At 35.6% G+C, this 19,150-nt stretch overlaps 1 protein-coding gene across 8 annotated transcripts in view; it reads left to right on the top strand.

Moving 5' to 3' along the window:
- Positions 1–19,150, top strand: part of UBE2D3 (ubiquitin conjugating enzyme E2 D3) — a 29,555-nt gene extending 10,405 nt beyond the window's left edge. For 6 of the 8 annotated variants that reach the window (XM_032333039.1, XM_032333042.1, XM_032333038.1 and 3 more), the window contains 6 exons: positions 4,851–4,914; positions 4,983–5,035; positions 11,889–11,966; positions 13,136–13,241; positions 15,573–15,666; positions 17,668–19,150. In XM_032333039.1, coding sequence (XP_032188930.1) covers positions 4,851–4,914; positions 4,983–5,035; positions 11,889–11,966; positions 13,136–13,241; positions 15,573–15,666; positions 17,668–17,713 — 441 coding nt within the window. In that variant the 3' untranslated portion in view covers positions 17,714–19,150. The remainder of the gene's footprint in view (positions 1–4,850; positions 4,915–4,982; positions 5,036–11,888; positions 11,967–13,135; positions 13,242–15,572; positions 15,667–17,667) is intronic. The other 2 variants (XM_032333044.1, XM_032333045.1) reach the window with 1 other exon arrangement.

Genomic DNA, 19,150 nt, shown 5'->3' with positions numbered 1-19,150 from the left:
TTTAAAAAAAAAAAATAAAAAAAAAAAAATAAAATATGGAAGTAGTAAAAATGTTAAGCTTTGCTTAACTAACAGGTTGGGTACACAGATTTGTGGGTACTTTGGGGATATGACCTAGTAAGTTAAATTCAAAGAATCCCTCCTAATGTAGTATTTGTCCATACATATAAAAAAAATGGTGAAAACCAAATTTGATTTGTCTTATTCTTGCTTAAAAACTATCCATGGTTCAGGGCACCTGGGTGGCTCAGTTGAGCATCTGACTCTTGGTTTCAGCTTGGGTCATGATCTCATGAGTTGGTGAGATTGAACCCCATGTAGGGTGCCCTCTGCGTGGCCCCCCCACTGTGCTTGCTCGCTCAAGTAAGTAAATCTTTAAAACAAAAATAAAACTGTTTGTTTCCCATTGCGTTTGGGGTAGTCTGACATATTCATACCCAAGGAAGATTCCTAGCCATGGTTAACCTTTCTGGCCACATGGGTTACTTTCTACCTATACCCTGTTGTGTTTCTGGTATGTAAGACTATAAGCAAATTTTTACAGCCTTGTGTTCTTTCACACCCTCAACTTTGAATGAGTTTCTCTGTTTGGAATGCTTATCCCTCTCCATCAACACCCAGCTCAGTTGTCACTGCTTTTAAACCCTCGCAAGGTTAGTGGTTACCTTTTTAAGATTTACAAAGTATTTGAATGCTTTTATTTTAAGCACTTGAGTTGTTGAAATGTAGTTTTTTGTTTCTGCATTTTGCTTACTTTATATTACCTCAGTCTGTTGGGAAAGTCATTCATGTTTTATCTTGGTATTATTCAAACCTAACCTGCTGGATACCAAAAATGCAGTCTTCCTATAAGCGAATAAATGTTTTGATAGTGAAACTTCAATAGCAGATACTGCACTTTTCATTTTAGAAATGAATTTAAATTAACCTCTGGGTTCTGTGATTAGATTAAAAGTTGCTAGACAGGACACATGACTGCTCCCTCTAGCTTAATTTTAAGACTGCTTCACTTAGTTTTCTTCCTTACATGTTTTTCAAGAAAACAAGACTTGAGCATTACATTGTGCTTTAGTGGGTAAAGTCTATGTGGGTCCCAGTAGCTCTCTGCCTTAGAATGGGTCTCCTCACTCTTGGGGTTTTTCCCCCTTTGGATTTATTAGAAGGAAAACTGGAGTGGTTAACAATCAAAGGAAATAGCTATAGGAACCCAGAACAAGCTATAACCTCAGGTACTAAAATTGCACGTGTATATGCCAAGTCAGCTTTTATTATCTCCACTGCTCAATGTGATCTCTTTTTCTTTGGATTCACCATGTAATTTCAGGGCACATGGCTGCCAACAGCTCTAGGTCACAGTCATACAGCTTTTGATTTAGAAGAGGGAAAAGTGTTCCAGCTTCAGTTTGAAGAACCGGGCAGAGATGGATGGACTTGATTAGGTCAGGTCCTGGCTTGGGTTGCTTTGCAACCCTTTGAGCTAATCACAGGCCAAAGTAACAAAATTCTGTGATTAGCCCTGTCTGAGTAACAGGTGATTGTCAGCCACCATTAACCGAACACTACAGTCACAAGTTTGGAGGGAAAAACATTTTCATGAAAGCGGGGTAAGATACTTATTGAGTAGACAAAATGTCATATATATACATATATATATACATATATATGTATATGAATGTCTAAAATGACTTGTTAACTATGCTTTCTCCCATATTTTTTCCTTGCTAAGGTATTATTCTGTAATCTCATTTGCTTATGCTATAGGCATAATAATGTTATGAGAATTACTTGTTATCTTAGAGATGAGGGCTGGTACATGATTTAAAAGACCTGTTTGTTTTAAGATTTTATTTATTTGACAGAGAAAGAAATCACAAGTAGGCAGAGAGGCAGGCAGAGAGGGAGAATCGGGCTCTCTGCGATGCAGGGCTTGATCACAAGACCCTGAGATCATGACCTGAGCTGAAGGCAGAGGCTTAACCCACTGAGCCACCCAGGTGCCCCTAAAAGACCTGTTTTGATCCTTAAAATAAGTTAAGTCATTTTTTCAGTGTTGCATTTAAAGTAGAGTTTATAGTACGTAAAGTAATTGGCCTAATTTTAGATCTCTGGTTATTACTTCAGAGGTGTCTTTGTCATGGATAACTTGAAAAATAAGGCACTTTGAAATTATTTGAGAATAAGATTTTTCTTTTTTTTAAGATTTTATTTATTTATTTGACAAACAGAGATCACGAGTAGGCAGAGAGAGAGGAGGAAGCTGAGCAGAGAGCCCGATGCGGGGCTGGATCCCAGGACCCTGGGATCATGACCTGAACCGAAGGCAGAGGCTTTAACCCACTGAGCCAACCAGGCACCCCGAGAATAAGATTCTGAAATTATGGGAGGGAAAAGCTGAAATTAGACCTTCACTGTAGAGTAATAATGCTAGCATATAAAGGCTTAATGATGTATAAATACTGTGCCTAAAAACTTGTTTCTTCTATAAGAAATATTTTCTTAAATTCTTCATAATTAAAATGTGATTTTCAAATTACATTTCTAGATCAACTTTATAGATTCCTGCAGTTGTATTTATAATGAAGTTGTTTCAGGGTCTCTTGGGTATTTTGGTAGATCAACCAACATTAGATTGGTTTTTATTTTAAAATAACAGATTTCTTTTCAGGTTTAAACAAGTACATAATTTGGGATAGATCACAGTAAGAAACTAGGAGATAAATCTTTGTGGAAAAAAGGGGGGGTAGCTTGGAAGAGGTAAGTTGTGGGGGGTTTTTGGAGGGATTTTTTGTTTTGAACCCTTATGTTCTAAAGGAAAGAGGGAATTCAACTCCATAAATTAACTTTTGGTATCTTTTTTTTTGATGGGCCAGTTAAACAAAAGAATTTGTTATATAAGCTCTGGAATATGGGAGCATTGTCTGTTCACATAAGTTAAACTAGACTATTTAAATTTTGTTTTTTTAAGATTTTATTTATTTGACAGAGAGGCAGGCAGAGAGAGAGCAGGAAGCAGGCGATGTGGGGCTCCATCCCAAGACCCTGGGATCATGACCTGAGCTGAAGGCAAAGGCTTTAACCCACTGAGCCACCCAGGCGCCTAGACTATTTAATCCTTATGTACAGTAAAATTTTTATGCATTGAGATGGTGTTAGATTCCCATTATAATAAAAGTGGCTGATTATGGGATGTAAGTAAATACCATATGAAAACTTATTTGGCCTATGAAAAAGTAAATTGCTTCATAATAGTCAATTCAAGTTGTAAGTACATTTTTTTTTTTTTTGACAGAGATCACAAGTAGGCAGAGGAAGGCGGGGGTGGGGGTGGGGGAGAGCAGGCTCCCTGCCCAGCAGAGCCCGATGCGGGGGCTCAATTCCAGGACCCTGGGATCATGACCTGAGCCGAAGGCAGAGGCTTTAACCCACTGAACCACCCAGGCGCCCCTACATTTCTATTTTTTTCAAAAAAGGAATAGTTTTCAAAAACTTAATGTGGTTCAGAATCATTTTGATACTTTGTAAGGGTGTTTGTTTTTATTTTTAAGCCAAAACCATACATAGTTTCTTTAACCGTTTGTTTAATTTCTAGTCAAGAGTTTCTGTAATTCCTATTATCAGGATCAAAAGTGGTTGAAGTGAATTTTCTCCCATTTTTACATATGCTGAACACGTGAAGGTATATTTAAAAGGCAAGCAGAAATTAATCTGGTTTTCCATTATCCTGAAATTGTGAATCTTGGGATGTCTGGCTCTTGAATAATCTTAAAAGCAAATGTGGTATGAGTTTTCAGAAACAAGATCGAGTATATCAGAGCAACCCCCCACCCCACCCAGTTTTATTGAAATATAATTGACTTGTAATGTTTTTAGTTTTAGGTATACAACATAATGTCCTGATATTTTGTGAAATGATTACCACAAGGACAATTCTTCTGCATTGATTTTTCATTGATTTTTTTTTTTTAATGGAGTGAATCTAGATTGATCACTCCCAAACAATTGGCCATTTCCTAAAGTGCATTTTGACCGTCTAACAGAGGCAGATATTTGCTCTAGTTATCTTCCTGCAGCATTGTGTATTCCTTTTTTTTTTTTTTTGGAAGCCCACTATTACCTCATGTGTCTGTCTGTAAATCCCTATAAAGATGTATATATAAGTATATATGTATATAGATAAAGTTACATCGTCTTAAATTTTAAAACAGTGAAGAAACAACTATTTTCTTACTGCATTATCCATATGTGTTACATACAAGTCATATGGAAGAGCTCAGTATGTATTTGTAAATACAAGGTGGGGTGGACTTTTGGAAACTGCATGTTTTTACTATGAGCAAATTTCAGGTTCTTCCAGAGTTGTAATTTTACTCAACGTTGTCTAAAAGATATGGTTGAGTTGCAGGATTAAGATCAAACAAAAAAGAATACCTACCTAGCCCCATGAGAGATTTTTCAAGTGGAAAATGAGGTCTGTGGATAGTGTGGTTTGGAAATAGCAGGATTTGAGATGGTAGAAACTCTGAGATTTCAGGGAAGTTCATTAGACAACATGAGTATTAAGAATATTGAGAACTGCTTTGTCTTAAGTTCTTAAGCCATGAAAGTATCTGATAGAACTTTTTTGGTTTGCACAGCTTTTGTTGGTGTAACAAAAATTTTCATATTTATACCTGCTACGTCCCAGGATCTGGACTGGCTACTTACGCTTTCTCTCTTTTACTAGAATATATTAATGTGAACTGATTGTATGTTCCTTAAAGAATGGGGTGAAAATAAACAGTTGACTTTCTTTGTTTGCTTACGTTTTTTTATTATGGTTACATAACCCATCATTTTCTGTTTTGGTGTAGGAACTTAGTGATTTGGCCCGTGACCCTCCAGCACAATGTTCTGCAGGTCCAGTTGGGGATGATAGTAAGTAACTCTCAAGTAGATTTTAATGGCTAATTTCAAAAAACTTGTATGTGTTTAGATAACAACAGTTTTGTTTTGTATTTCCCTAGTGTTTCATTGGCAAGCCACAATTATGGGACCTGTAAGTATTGAGAATTAAAACATTTTGCTTTTGATTAAAGGTTCAGCATTGACCAAGTTGTATTTAACTTAGTCTTCTGTTTATTTTATTACATTGTAGTACTTTCTTGGAATTGCCATAGTTGTACTGTTTTTGAAAGGCATAACAATTCAATGAATAGTAATTTGTTACATGTGCTATGTGTCTGTTCGTGTACTCAGGTTCTAGAATATAGCATCTCTGGCCTATCATATTTTTTCACTTATTCTAGTTTTCTTTCATAGGAATGTAAAGCATTGTCATAGAGCTTCCTTATACTTATACTTATAGAGCCAATTAATTTAACTGGCTCTACCGTGGTGTTACTCAAAGATCTTATTCCTGTTGCTGCTGAAAACCTGTTTTTATTTTATTATTTTGATACTTGATTCTTCCTTAGTTTTTTACAAAATTTGAAAATTTTTAGGTAGAAAGTGGTATTTTGAATACAGCAAAATTCCTTTCTATCCTGGGTAGATAAGAAACTGTATATGCTGGATAATTGAATATTCAGAATTATGGATACCATCTAAGAATTTCACAGAATTAGAGCGCAGTAAAACAACCTGGGGTAAGACTGTATCTTGCACAATACTTAATATTTTTTTGACTTGAAAGGCTCTTTAGGATTTCTCTTGTAAGGTATATGTATGTCTTAATCTGCACTCCTCCCTTTGGTGGTTTAATCTCAGCATAAATGTCAATAATGTACTTGGTGAGTTAGTGGTCTATAGATAGAGGTCTGTCATTCTTAAAGGAGAAAGGTTCTTGGAAAAGTCAGTAAGTTTTTATTCCGTAGTTCTGAGTTTGGTAACTGTAATCTTCATTGTGATCCTTAACTGTGTTCCAGCCATTAAGGATAGACATGGTCCCTCTCATTCTTTAAGGAACTTACCTACTGGGAGAGACAGACAGTTAAAACAGGTGTGATTAACGTGGGAAGTAAGTGATACATAAATGAAGTGATTAGTGGGAGAAATTTTATGGGAAATCCATAGCAGGAATGATTGAGTTAGAGTAATTATGATGTTAGAACTTAAAGGTAAGGAGACTGTGAATCATAGTTAAACTTGGTATAGTGGTAGTGGGGGATATTTAGCTTCTTAATTTGAAATCTGTCTATATTCTAATTTAAGAAACTATTCAAAGTCAGAATTGTTCATTTCCAGTTGTTTTCAAGGCCTGTTTTTACTGTTGTAAATCTTATTTTGCTTTAAAAATGCTGCTTTTTATTTGGTAACAATATTGTGATTTTATTTATTTTAAATACACATAGTTAATTCAGTGTGACTTTTAACCAATTTGGTCCTCAGAACATTTTAAAAGTTGGATAACTTCACATAAAAAGCCAGACTAGATAATGGCTTGGGATGGAGTAGCAGCTACCTCCCTTTTTTATATGGAGCTTGTGTCTCACACTGTTTCTATCCACTCAAGTGCCTACCTTTTAGGCACTTGCATTTGTAATTTCTAGAATTTTCTCATAGATAACCCATTTTCAAAGCATATGTAATAAAATATTTTAAAATTTGCACCAAATAAAAGCTCATTTTTGATCCAGATGGTGCTTTAAAATGACCTCATTATTAAAATTAGTTCTAAGTATTAATAAAGCACTAAAGTGTCTGTCTGCTTTTGGCTCAGGTCTTGATCCCAGGGTCCTGGGAATGAGTCCCACATCAGCTCCTTGTTCCTCAGGGAGCCTGCTTCTCCCTCTGCCTGCTGTTCCCCCTGCTTATGTGTGCTCTGTTTGAGAAGTAAATAAATACAAATCTTATAAAAAATAAATATTCCGTGATTAACAAAAGCAAAAACTATATTTAAGCACGTTTAGATGCCAGGTTGCGAGTAGTTAATAGTTATCCTTGTAGAGTCATCAGTGAAGTCATTCTTAGTTTGGCTTTTGATTGTATTTTGTGATAAAACATTACAGTTTGATTATATCACTCATTGCTTTATTTTGTTAGTATGTGACATGAGCTAAAACATAGGGCCATTGGTCATAAAACAATCCATATATTTGCAGATTTGCTGAAAGAATAAATGGTGACAAAAGTACTTTTGCTTTGGAGTACTTCTTAGGTCAGTAAAAGTGATTGGCAGTGCCACATAAGTAAAGGTTCCTGACTAAGGACTGGAACATCTCATTTTAAGTTTTGTACAGAGTCGTCTATTGGATTTTAGCATTTTATAGTCTTGAAATGTTCTCAATCGTTAAATTTATGAGGCAGAATGCTTCTTCCTAATAACTGTTTGAACTGGCTTATTCTTTCCAAAGGGTAGGGTACTTTGGAAGCACAAATACTAATAAAAATTAAATCTTCAAAAGAATTGACAGAGCACTGCTGGCTGTGGGGTTTTTAAACTGGTAGTTTTTAAGTTTTTGGTTTTTTGTATTAAGAGCAGTTCCCACTATCAGTTGATGCAGTTAAGTTAGGAGAAATTAACTCCTTATCTGATAGTTTATACACTTGATGTTTCTTTAATTGGAAGTGGAACTGGCAGAAAGATAGTTTAAAGTTAGAGAACCACCCTGACTTCCACCTAATCTTTGATACAGCCATGGAAGAAGGTACCATTTTGGGGTAATACAATGTAACCAGCCTGAGGAGAATCACTTGCAGAAACCATCTGGTCAGATAATTGGTTCATAGTATTGTCTTACTGGTGCCTAAGGGTTATTTTTCAACTTATTTTAAGTGTATTTTGTCAGTTCCTGCAGAGGCTAATGATGTGTGAAAACTTCCCCTTTCAGTACCTTTTTAAGGAACTTTGTAGTCTAGAGGAAGAGGAAAATATAAGTTACATAAGTATGTTGGGTACTAATAACTTGTATAGAAAGGTATAAAAGAAGGGCAACAAGCATATTGAACTAAATAAAGAGAAGGCTGTATTATCTTTTTAAGGATATTTAAACTTGAGATGGATGGTACAGTGTAGGTACGGTCCTAGAGATGAAGAAGATAAGGATACAGGTAAGAATATTTCAAGTGGGAGAAAAAGGAGATGTGTGAAATATTTTAAGTCCAGTAGGGAGAGCATATGGAGGAGAAGAGGTGGAAGATGAGACCAACTATATTGGTTTGAAGGAGACCATAAAGCACCTTTTTTTTTAAAGATTTTATTTATTTATTTGACAGAGAGAGATCACGAGTAGGCAGAGAGGCAGGCAGAGAGAGAGAGAGGAGGAAGCAGGCTCCTGCCGAGCAGAGAGCCCGATGCGGGACTCGATCCCAGGACCCTGAGATCATGACCTGAGCCGAAGGCAGCGGCTTAACCCACTGAGCCACCCAGGCGCCCAAGCACCTTTTGTGCTTAGGAGTTTGCACTTTTATCTTGAAAGCTGTGCTAGATTTCAAGCAGGAATGTAACTTGTGTTTTAGGACAACTTCAGCATTAGGGTAGGGATAAATTAGAAGAAAAAAACCAGAGTGAAGTCAGGAATATCAAAAGTGAGCCATTGCTATAATATAATATAAAGAAAAGATCGTAAGATCTTGAACAAAGGGAGGTGGTAGCAGGCAGTGGGCATAAAAGAGGAAGCTAGTTTGAGATTTTAAGGATCTTTAAGATTAATAACTACTTTGATCAGTGATGAGTTACTGGTTTGTGGTTTGAGTTTTGGACACAGGAGACATCTAAGGATAAATATTTATAGGCTTTTTATATAAATTATATATATATATATATCCTGGAATTAATAACTAGAGGAAATAATAACTAGAGAATTAAATTAATAACTAGAGAAAAATTCAAGATTTAACCAAAATAAGTATGAGTCAGGAGATAGAAGCAAAAGATGGATGGAGTGGGGGGAATACCAAGACTTTATGATTGCCCTGGGGGAGGAATACTGACACTGAGAAAGAATGACTTTGGACTGATAGTAGTTAAAATCAGTAGAAGGTGTCTAAAGAGATAAGGTATAAATCCAGAATTTATACTGGATTTCTAAGACTTGGGTGATGTTACAGATTAAAGTATTCTTTTTTCTTTTTTTGTTTTCTGTTTGCTTTTAGTTTATAGTAAATTTGATAATAGAGCTTCAGTTTTTTAGATAGCATACTTTGGTTTGGTTACCTCTGGATCTTGTGGTTTTACCAGTTTTTCCTCTTTGAGTTGATGAAATTGTAGTGTTAAATTGTAACACTGAAATATTTTCATCCCTGAGTTCTTAAATTTGGCTTTCCCTAAATCTTACCATCAGATTGCCTTTATTCAGAGGCAGTCAGATACGGTCCTTCTGATTGTATGAAACTTGGAATGAAAACTTAGAACTTTGGTAATTTGGTTTTATAAAAACTTCTACTGTTCAGGAGTACTGCGTAAACATTTTCTGTATTAGTCTGTTTTGTAAAACTATGCCATTTGAAGCATCTATTCCCAGTTAATGTAGCTGTTAACAAAGGAATGTTATTTAATTCAGATCATATTCTGTGCTTTATTTTTTCTATACTTTTTATATGCTGCTTTGCAGTCTTAGTTTTTTGAATTTAAATTTTGTAGGCAATACGAAAAGACTTTGGAGCAAGAAGGACTCAAGTTGTAGTTCTTTGATTATACTAGTTATATGTTTCTTTGAACTTCATTCTTAATCAGTAAATTGTCATTTTTCCTTCAAGTTGCTGGTATGCCCTGTTCATTTTTCATAATGTTTGCAACATTTTGTTGCATGTCTCTTCACCAGAACACTTACCCACCAATGTAAGAAATTGTTCTTTGTGTCCCTTATACATACCTGATCTGTAGAACAGTTAAGGTTTTGTTTTTTTGTTTTTTTTTTAAGATTTTATTTATTAATTTGACAGACAGAGATCACAGGTAGGCAGAGAGAGAGGAAGGGAAGCAGGCTCCCTGCTGAGCAGAGAGCCTGATGTAGGGCTCGATCCCAGGACCTTGGGATCTCAACCTGAGCCAAAGGCAGAGGTTTTAACCCACTGAGCCACCCAGGCACCCCAAGTTAAGGTTTTGTTAAAAAAGATTTTATTTATCTGTTAGAACGAGCAAGCACGAGCAGGGAAGCCGACGCGGGGCTCTCGAGGCTCCATCCCAGCACTCTAGGATCATGACCTGAGCCACAAAGATGCTTAACAGGCTGAGCCACCCAGGCGTCCTAAGAACTGAGTTAGATTAATTCAGTTATTGTTTAACTGTTTTACAGAGGGCTGGGAATTAAATGAGCTGTATTAAGTGTCAGATCTGGAAAAGTTTTTTTACTTTCCTGACATCCAGAATGGGCATAATAAAAGGCTTATAATTAGCACTATGTACATACTGTCTGTAATGGAGAGGAGTAGATGTTGGTAATAACTGAATTACTGTGAATTTTTAAAGACATCACCAGGTGACTTCTTTGCATATCCAGAAGCAGTTATGCAGTTACTATGTTTGACCCTGAAGGTTTTAATGAGATCACTGTCTTTTGTCATCATTCACTGATCCCATATTGACCAGTGATCTTCATAAGACCTGGGTTCCCAGTCTTGGTTCTTCTACCACAAATTATTCAAGTCCATTTGTATCTAGCCGGAAAAATGGGAATACAGTGTTACCTTTTTCCTGGTATTGGTTAAACTAAATGTAAAATTCTAGCAAGTTACTTATGTACTAACATTGTATAATATTAAGAGAGTTCTTCATACTCAGATTATATAATAAGCAAAATAACAAAGGAGGAAGAGTGATGCTATAGCTTGAAAATTTCTGTTCTCTGTTGAAGTGGCAGAGCAGTTCCACATTGTTTTCCAGATTTGTAATCCTGTTCATTAATTTGTTGTGGAGAATGCAGTATGGTTTTGAAAAAAATCTTCCATTGTTTTGGGGGCGCCTGGGTGACAATAGCTTGAACATCCAGCTCTTGGTTTCAGCTCAGGTAGTGATCTCAGGGTCCTGGGATCAAGTCCTAAGTCAGGCTTCATGCTCATCAGTCTGCTTAAGACTCTTCCCCTCCCTCCTGCGCTTGCATGCGCATACACACACACACACTCTCTCTCTCTCTCTCTCTCTCTCTCTCAAAACTTCAAAAAATATTGTGGTTTTAAATGAGAATTTTGAGGGATATCGGGCTGAATCAGTTGGAAGAACATGTGACTCTCGATCTTAGTCATGAGTTTGAGCCCCATGTTGGGTATAGAGATGATCTAAATAAATGTTTTAAAAAATGAAGGTTTTGAGGAGCCAGATGGGAATTAAACTTGTTAAAAACCTGTTTGGGGGCGCCTGCGTAGCTTAGTCGTTAAGCATCTGCCTTCGGCTCAGGTCACATGTTTGTGGTACCCCTCTCACTGTGTCTCTCTCTGTCAAATAAATAAACAAAAGCAAAACTATTTTGTTTCTGTTTTGCTTCTGTTGAAGGTAGTTACAGGTTAACCTGCAATAGCCAACATTTTGGGTTGCCAAAGTGACCAGAGTGGTGTGTTGAGGTGCAAAGCCATATATGTGTATATGGCTGTCATTTTCAGAAATAAATATAAGACCTTTTTTCAAATTCAGGTTTGATATATAATACTGTATGTAGACCTTATTGCTAAGTATGCTTTTCCTTTGTGAAAATAAGGATCTAGAACATTTGGTTTCTGGTTAATTTTTCAGTTCTTTGTTGACTTAAATAAAATGGGATCTAAGTAAATAAGGGTTCATTGTTCTGTAAGAAATTTTGATTGTGGTGTTTTAGTAATGTGAATTGAATTGTGGAATGATTTGTATTCTCTCTTGCAGCATAAACAGGTAATCTTGTTTCATGTTAAAGAAATGCTTAGAAAATAGAAATGTTACATGCATTATTTAGCATTAGTATTTTAAATACCAGAGTTAAGCAAATTTTTCTTTTCACCAGAATGACAGCCCATATCAAGGCGGTGTATTCTTTTTGACAATTCATTTTCCTACAGACTACCCCTTCAAACCACCTAAGGCAAGTATTTACCCCCAAAATCCATTAGTAAATAAGATCTGTGCAGTATTTCAGAGGAGTAGAATATTCTTAGAAATCAAGGTTCTACATACGTAAGGCTAAATTGGGGTATGTACATGTAGTGACTAGGCATAATTAAGGCTAAATACATATGTATTGAGTCACTAATACAGAATGCTGACTTAACCTTTAGTTAAGAGAGCAGTTAGACCTGGATTTGAACTTTGTAAATGGAGATAAGAACTGACTTATCCTTAATGTTGCAGGACTCTGATACATTACGTGGAAGGTTTTTTCCACTGTTTATTATGCTCATAGAGATGTGTATTATTAACCTTTGTAGTAGTAGGCTTCAAGTATTAGCTTCCTGTGCATTTGCCCATATTGTTGAAGCCTGTGCTATATTTGTTAGGGTTTACATTGTCTGTCAGGGGGTCGCATTTGCATATATGACAATAAATCTGTCAAAACTTAGAGTTGCTTGATGCACTAAGGTGACTGGTCAACAGTTACTAAAAACATAAGGTCTTGACTTTCAGAACAGTTAATGGAAAGCAAACCTATATGAATTCAACATAGAAATAACAAAACATTGGCACTTCAGCAGTCTTTGCAATCCCATTATAGGTGCAGTGTAATAGTTACTTCAGATGAAACACTTTCGTGATTCAGATTTGTATTTTATGTACAGTGGAAATGCAGACTAAAACACATACTTTTGTAACTTGATACTTTAAAGGAGTTGGTCTGTAAATTTTGTTTACAATCTGAAGTTCCTTTATTTTTTAATGAATATTGATTATTGTTAACTATGTTCTTTTGATACTCCTGACATGGTAGAGCCAAAGTTAACCTTCAGAATATGCCATCATATCATTAAATAATAAAATTTTTGCCCCAAAGTTATGTTTTTTATTTTAAGTAAAGAGAGGGAGGTCCTGGAAGATCTTGATCAGAATATACAAACCAGTTTTTTGTAATTTTTAGTCTTTTTATATGTATTAGTAGGTTTTAGCCATTTGAGAGAGAGAGAGAGGAGAGTGTGTGTGTGTGTGTGTGTGTGTGTGTGTATGAGTCACACAGTATTGTAAGCCTTGCTTAAAAGTCTTCTGTTTCAGATTAGGATGCTTATTTTCACTTGGGAAAAATAACATTTTTATTTATTTTAGGTTGCATTTACAACAAGAATTTATCATCCAAATATTAACAGTAATGGCAGCATTTGTCTCGATATTCTAAGATCACAGTGGTCTCCTGCTTTAACTATTTCTAAAGGTAAAGTACTTTTAGAGAAAGAGCACTGAGCTCCTCTGATTTTCAAATTAAAGGAGTTTCATTGGGGCTTCTGGGTGGGTCAGTCAGTTGGGCATCTGCCTTAGGCTAGAGTTGGGGTTCTGGGATCAAGCCCCATGTCGGGCTTCTTGCTCAGTGGGGAGCCTCCTTCTCTTGCTCCCCCTGCTTGTGTGCCCATGCTCCCTCACTCACTGTTTCAGTCAAATAAATGAATAAAATCTTTAAAAAAATAAAGTTCCATTTTGGGCCTACTTCCATTTTATGCCAATATTTTGATAAGAGGTGGATAAGGGAAAAAAGTTACATCTATTTGTGCTTTTAGCAGTATTGATTAAAGACTTTGTGGGAAAAAGTTAAAATTCAAATTCGGATATTGGCATTATTTGCAAATAAGTTAAGTTTTTTTAATAGATTTCTGTAGTATTTTTGAATCCTAGGCCACTCACATCTCAACTCCCGCTTCTGCTTTTTATAAAATGGTAGATCTGAAGTTTTTTGTTTTCTTAAAGATTTTATGTATGTATTTTACAGAGATCACAAGTAGGCAGAGAGAGAGGAGGAAGCAGGCCAGGACCCTGGGGTCATGACCTGAGCCGAAGGCAGAGGCTTTAACCCACTGAGCCACCCAGGCGCCCCAGATCTGATGTTTAATAGAGCTTTTAAATCTTGGTTTCCGTTATAAGAAGATTCTGGTTTTGCATTCTTGTGTTTCTTACAGTATTTTTTAGGTAAAAAGGCTTTTAAAGCAACTTGGGTAGTGTTGTTTGATAGATTGGTCCTACCTAGTAATAAGCTAAAGTTAGAGTCTTGGAAATGTTGCTAGAGTAATTCTGGTCTTCTACTTTTAATAAGGGTCCATTAGGTGTCATCTCAAATAGGTTATCCAGTCTCCACATGAATATCCCAGATAAGAGATTGAGTGCCTTCATCTTTCCTCCATTTTGAATGACTATGGTGGCTTTTGTCACCCCCCCGCCCCCCCCCCCCACACACACAAATGACCTACAAAAAACTGCATAATGGGAAGTTGGCCTTCCAGTAAATTTTGTGTTTTGGTGTTGATGTAGCATTCCTTAGTACAAAAAATGAGGGTTTTTTACTGTTACTAATTAAGATAGTGTTTCGAATATGTTTGTACAATGAATTTGAAATTATTCTTAGAGAAGAAAAAAATCAGTTTTGGTGAATGCTGCTGTAATTTCGAGTGTGACATAAATTTAGATGTTTTTCACCTTTTTGGGATACATTCCAGTTCCCTTGCAAATCAAGCTCTCTTAACATCACAGTACAGTACAGATACTACATAGATACAGTATCAAGGGTATCTTAATACTAGGTTCCAGGTTTATCACTTTTGGGAATAAAACTCAACACTGTGTTCCCTTTATACGTGCTCTCCTGCCTTTTGGCTGTAATACATTACATTAGTACTGTCTTTCATGGTAATGTTATCTTTGAAGATTTTTATAACTACTCTGAGCTTTTATATGTTAAAATTTTACATTTTTGCAGTGTCTGGCACATAGCAGGAGTACATATTGAATTAGACACATGCTATGTGGTGCTTTATATCTTTCCAAGTTCATATATTGAATAGGTCAAGGTAAGAACTAGAGTTGAGAAGACTCACTGAGTTAATAGAGCTAGATCTGCATATTGATTTAATGAGTACTGTTAGTTTATAAATTCAAGGAGCGAAACAGTGGAGCAGTTGGAGTTTTTGTGAATCTCCCTGAGTGTAGGGCAAAGAATGGATTTTTTTTTTTTTTTTCTTTTTAAATCTTTAAGTAATTGCTGCTCTCAACATGGGGCTTGAACCCACAACCCCCAAGATGAAGAGTCACACACTCTCCTGACTGAGCCAGCTGGCTCCCAGAGAATGGATTTTTTTCATCATGTCTAACAGCTGAGAATAATACTGCACAGGTGTTCTGCATATGCTTTGCTAGATTTCCTCCCTTTATAGTACCAAGAAACTCCAGTTACTTAAATTTTAATGCCACTTTTAAAAAATGATTATTAATAAACTGATACAGCATCATTTGAATATCTGAGAACTCCTGAGTTGGGCAGAATTTTTTATAGCTAGTCAGTACTAAATTTGATCCCAACAAAACTCTGTTTTTAGCATTCCTTATCTCCTATGAAGCAAAATCCCTATACAGACTTGTTTCATTGACATTAAGATACAGGCTAAAAAATCTTTTGAGGATTGAGGTTTTTAATAATATGATTTTAAATATACTTTTATTTATCCAAATTCCCAATGCTGGGTAACAGACCTTTTTTTTTTTTTTTTTTTTTAATTTGCAGTTCTTTTATCCATTTGTTCACTGCTATGTGATCCAAACCCAGATGACCCCCTAGTGCCAGAGATTGCACGGATCTATAAAACAGACAGAGATAAGTAAGTATATAGTAGTTAAAGGAAATAATATAAAGAGTGATGTAATGAGCTAGGCTTACACTCTGTTGTAAGTTGTGGCAGTGCCAAGAAGATTTGATGGTTTATTTCTGATAAGATAATAAAGTGTACAGAAAGGTAGTTTTTGAAATGGGATATTTTTTAAATAGTTTTTAGTTTATGTGACAATGAATAGCCTGTCTAAAATGTTCTATTTTTCTAACATGGTCATTGCTTTGTCACTAAGTTTCTGGGAAGAAAGCAAAAATTTTCCTTACCCCAATTACGTTTTTGAAACAAATCCTGGTACTGTCATAAAAATTTATCTGAATTTCTCAAATACTTGAATTATCTTTGTGTACAACTCCACCATTATAACTTTGTTGTATGTTGTAATTAACGCTAAGTATACTTGTTCAATTAGGTACAATAGGTTAGCAAGAGAGTGGACAGAGAAATACGCTATGTTGTAGGGTAAGAGGATCTGCACTCTATGGTGCGCTTATTCATGGTACTGCCAGCACTCGAGTGCTGCATGTTTTAAGGCACTGTATTAACTAACAAAAGGTAACGTGACAGTTTTTTTAAAACTGTACAGTTAACTGCTTGATCTGTTTAGTGTGAAAGTATACCCAGTAGTCATTATTGCTTGAGAAAATTTTTGCATGGCAAAGCAGTTATATATAGCAGTAGTAAGAAATTAAAGTTTAAGTAGTATCTTTCTCAAGCTACCATGATATTTACATTCTAAATTTGGTATATTTTAACCTTTTTACCAGTACTATATGGAATGTGGTGATTTAGTTCAAATTTGGCCCAGAAATAATATAAGGGGAAAATACTTTTTTAATAAAGTCTCTACGCATCTAAACTAAATATTCATTACTGACAAGCATGCATTAATATCAGCTATACTTTGTGTGGCTCCGTGTATGCTAAATGAAACCTTTGTTTCAAAGTGCTGGCTTTTTGAGAGGGTGTCTTTAAATGAGGTAACCATGAATGGTAGAAAGAACTTCTGTGTGCCAAAGTTTAGAAAAATGGTTGAACCATGTTTAGTTCTTGGTTTGAAATGAAGCTAGTTAATATTTTACAAAGTGTAAACCAGAAATACAAATCTAAAAGTTCTCTTGTGCCCTTTGATGTATATTTACTTCTTAAAGTTCTCACTATAATTTTTGGTAAGTAGCCTATGGCATGGATGTAATACAGGGAGAAATTGATAGCATTTGTCAATATTAGTGATGTTCCTCAGTAATAAATAACCTTGCTTGTGTGTGAATTATCTGTTGATCTTTTAAATAGATGCCCCCAAATTGTACCCCTAGTGGAAATTCCCATTTATCTGGTCTTAAGTGGGGCTTGTTAGCTCCAGTCACCACCCTTTCTCAAAGTAACACATAAGTGTTCTAATTAACACATACATACCAGTCCCACCCACATCCCTCTTGAAAATTGCTTTTTTTTCCACCCTCCCCAGTGTCTAATCTTCTACCTGTGCTTAACTCTCAAAGGTATTTTCTGATTACTCAAGCTCTAGTAATTTCTCAAGGTGTAGGATTCAGATAAAATTGTTTGGTTCCAGCTTTGATGGAAATTTTATAGATGGTTCAGAATCTGTGTTGCACTCTGACATAAGTCCATTATAAACTGTAAAATACTTTTTTAATGTTAAAATTTGTTGGAATGGATACTAATTACAGAATTTCTAATAGAACATTTAACTCAGTGGTAGGGGAGAGAAAATTGGTCTTTGATTTTTGTTAGCCTCCCCAATCTCAGTGTCCCCTTATTGTGTCTATTAAAACACTTTCAGTGTATTGGAACATTGTATTAGAAGCATAAGGCTTCCATTTCCCACATTGCTTTTTTTCCTAGTTGGCTTAATTCTAATCATAACCCTGAGAGATGACTCCATGATGAGTCTGGAGGTAAAACAGAAATCTTTCCTTTTAAGTATTAAGAATTCTTTAACTTTTTAAGTAACATCTTCTTTATTTACAGGTACAACAGAATATCTCGGGAATGGACTCAGAAGTATGCCATGTGATGCTACCTTAAAGTCAGAATAACCTGCATTATAGCTGGAATAAACTTTAAATTACTGTTCCTTTTTTGATTTTTCTTATCCGGCTGCTCCCCTATCAGACCTCATCTTTTTTAATTTTATTTTTTGTTTACCTCCCTCCATTCATTCACATGCTCATCTGAGAAGACTTAAGTTCTTCCAGCTTTGGACAATAACTGCTTTTAGAAACTGTAAAGTAGTTACAAGAGAACAGTTGCCCAAGATTCAGAATTTTTTTAAAAATGGAGCATGTGTATTATGTGGCCAATGTCTTCACTCTAACTTGGTTATGAGACTAAAACCATTCCTCACTGCTCTAACATGCTGAAGAAATCATCTGAGGGGGAGGGAGATGGATGCTCAGTTGTCACATCAAAGGAAGCAGCATTATTCTAGCATCCAGTCTTTTTTTAAGCCTTCCACTGTTAGAGATTTGAGGTTACATGATATACTTTATGCTCATAACTGATGTGGCTGGAGAATTGGTATTGAATTTATAGCATCAGCAGAACAGAAAATGTGATGTATTTTATGCATGTCAATAAAGGAATGACCTGTTCTTGTTCTACAGAGAATGGAAATTGGAAGTCAAACACCCTTTGTATTCCAAAATAGGGTCTCAAACATTTTGTAATTCTCATTTAAATTGTTAGGAGGCTTGGAGCTATTAGTTAATCTATCTTCCAATACACTGTTTAATATAGCACTGAATAAATGATGCAAGTTGTCAATGGATGAGTGATCAACTAATAGCTCTGCTAGTAATTGATTTATTTTTCTTCAATAAAGTTGCATAAACCAATGAGTTAGCTGCCTGAATTAATCAGTATGGGAAACAATCTTTTGTAAATGCAAAGCTGTTTTTGTATATACTGTTGGGATTTGCTTCATTGTTTGACATCAAATGATGATGTAAAGTTCAAAAGAGTGAATATTTTGCCATGTTCAGTTAAAAGTGCACAGTCTGTTACAGGTTGACACATTGATTGACCTGATTTATGCAGAATTAATAAGCTATTCGGATAGTGTAGCTTTAGTATGCTGCACATGATACTGGCAGCCCTGGAGTTCATAGATGGACTTGGGACCCAGCAGTTTTGAAACATGTATGTGGAGTTTGAGAAATTTATTTTCCAGGTGCAACCCCCATCTAACTAAATTTTTTTCTTCACCTTGTACACTCGACAGCTGAAAAAACCATAACATGGGAGTAATAATGGGTCAAAATTTACAAAATAAAGTACTGTTTTGGTGTGGGAGTTGTCATGAGGCTGTGTTGAAGTGACTTAACTATGTGGGATATTGAATATCCATTGAAATGGATTTGTTCAGCCATTTACATTAATGAGCATTTAAATGCAACAGATATCATTTCAGGTGACTTAACATGAATGAATAAAAGTCAATGCTATTGGATTA

Source organism: Mustela erminea, chromosome 2 (genome assembly GCF_009829155.1).
Source record: "Mustela erminea isolate mMusErm1 chromosome 2, mMusErm1.Pri, whole genome shotgun sequence".
Lineage (NCBI taxonomy): Eukaryota > Metazoa > Chordata > Mammalia > Carnivora > Mustelidae > Mustela > Mustela erminea.
The sequence above is the reverse complement of the archived record's forward strand: the minus strand, read 5'-3'. Positions and strand labels throughout refer to the sequence as shown.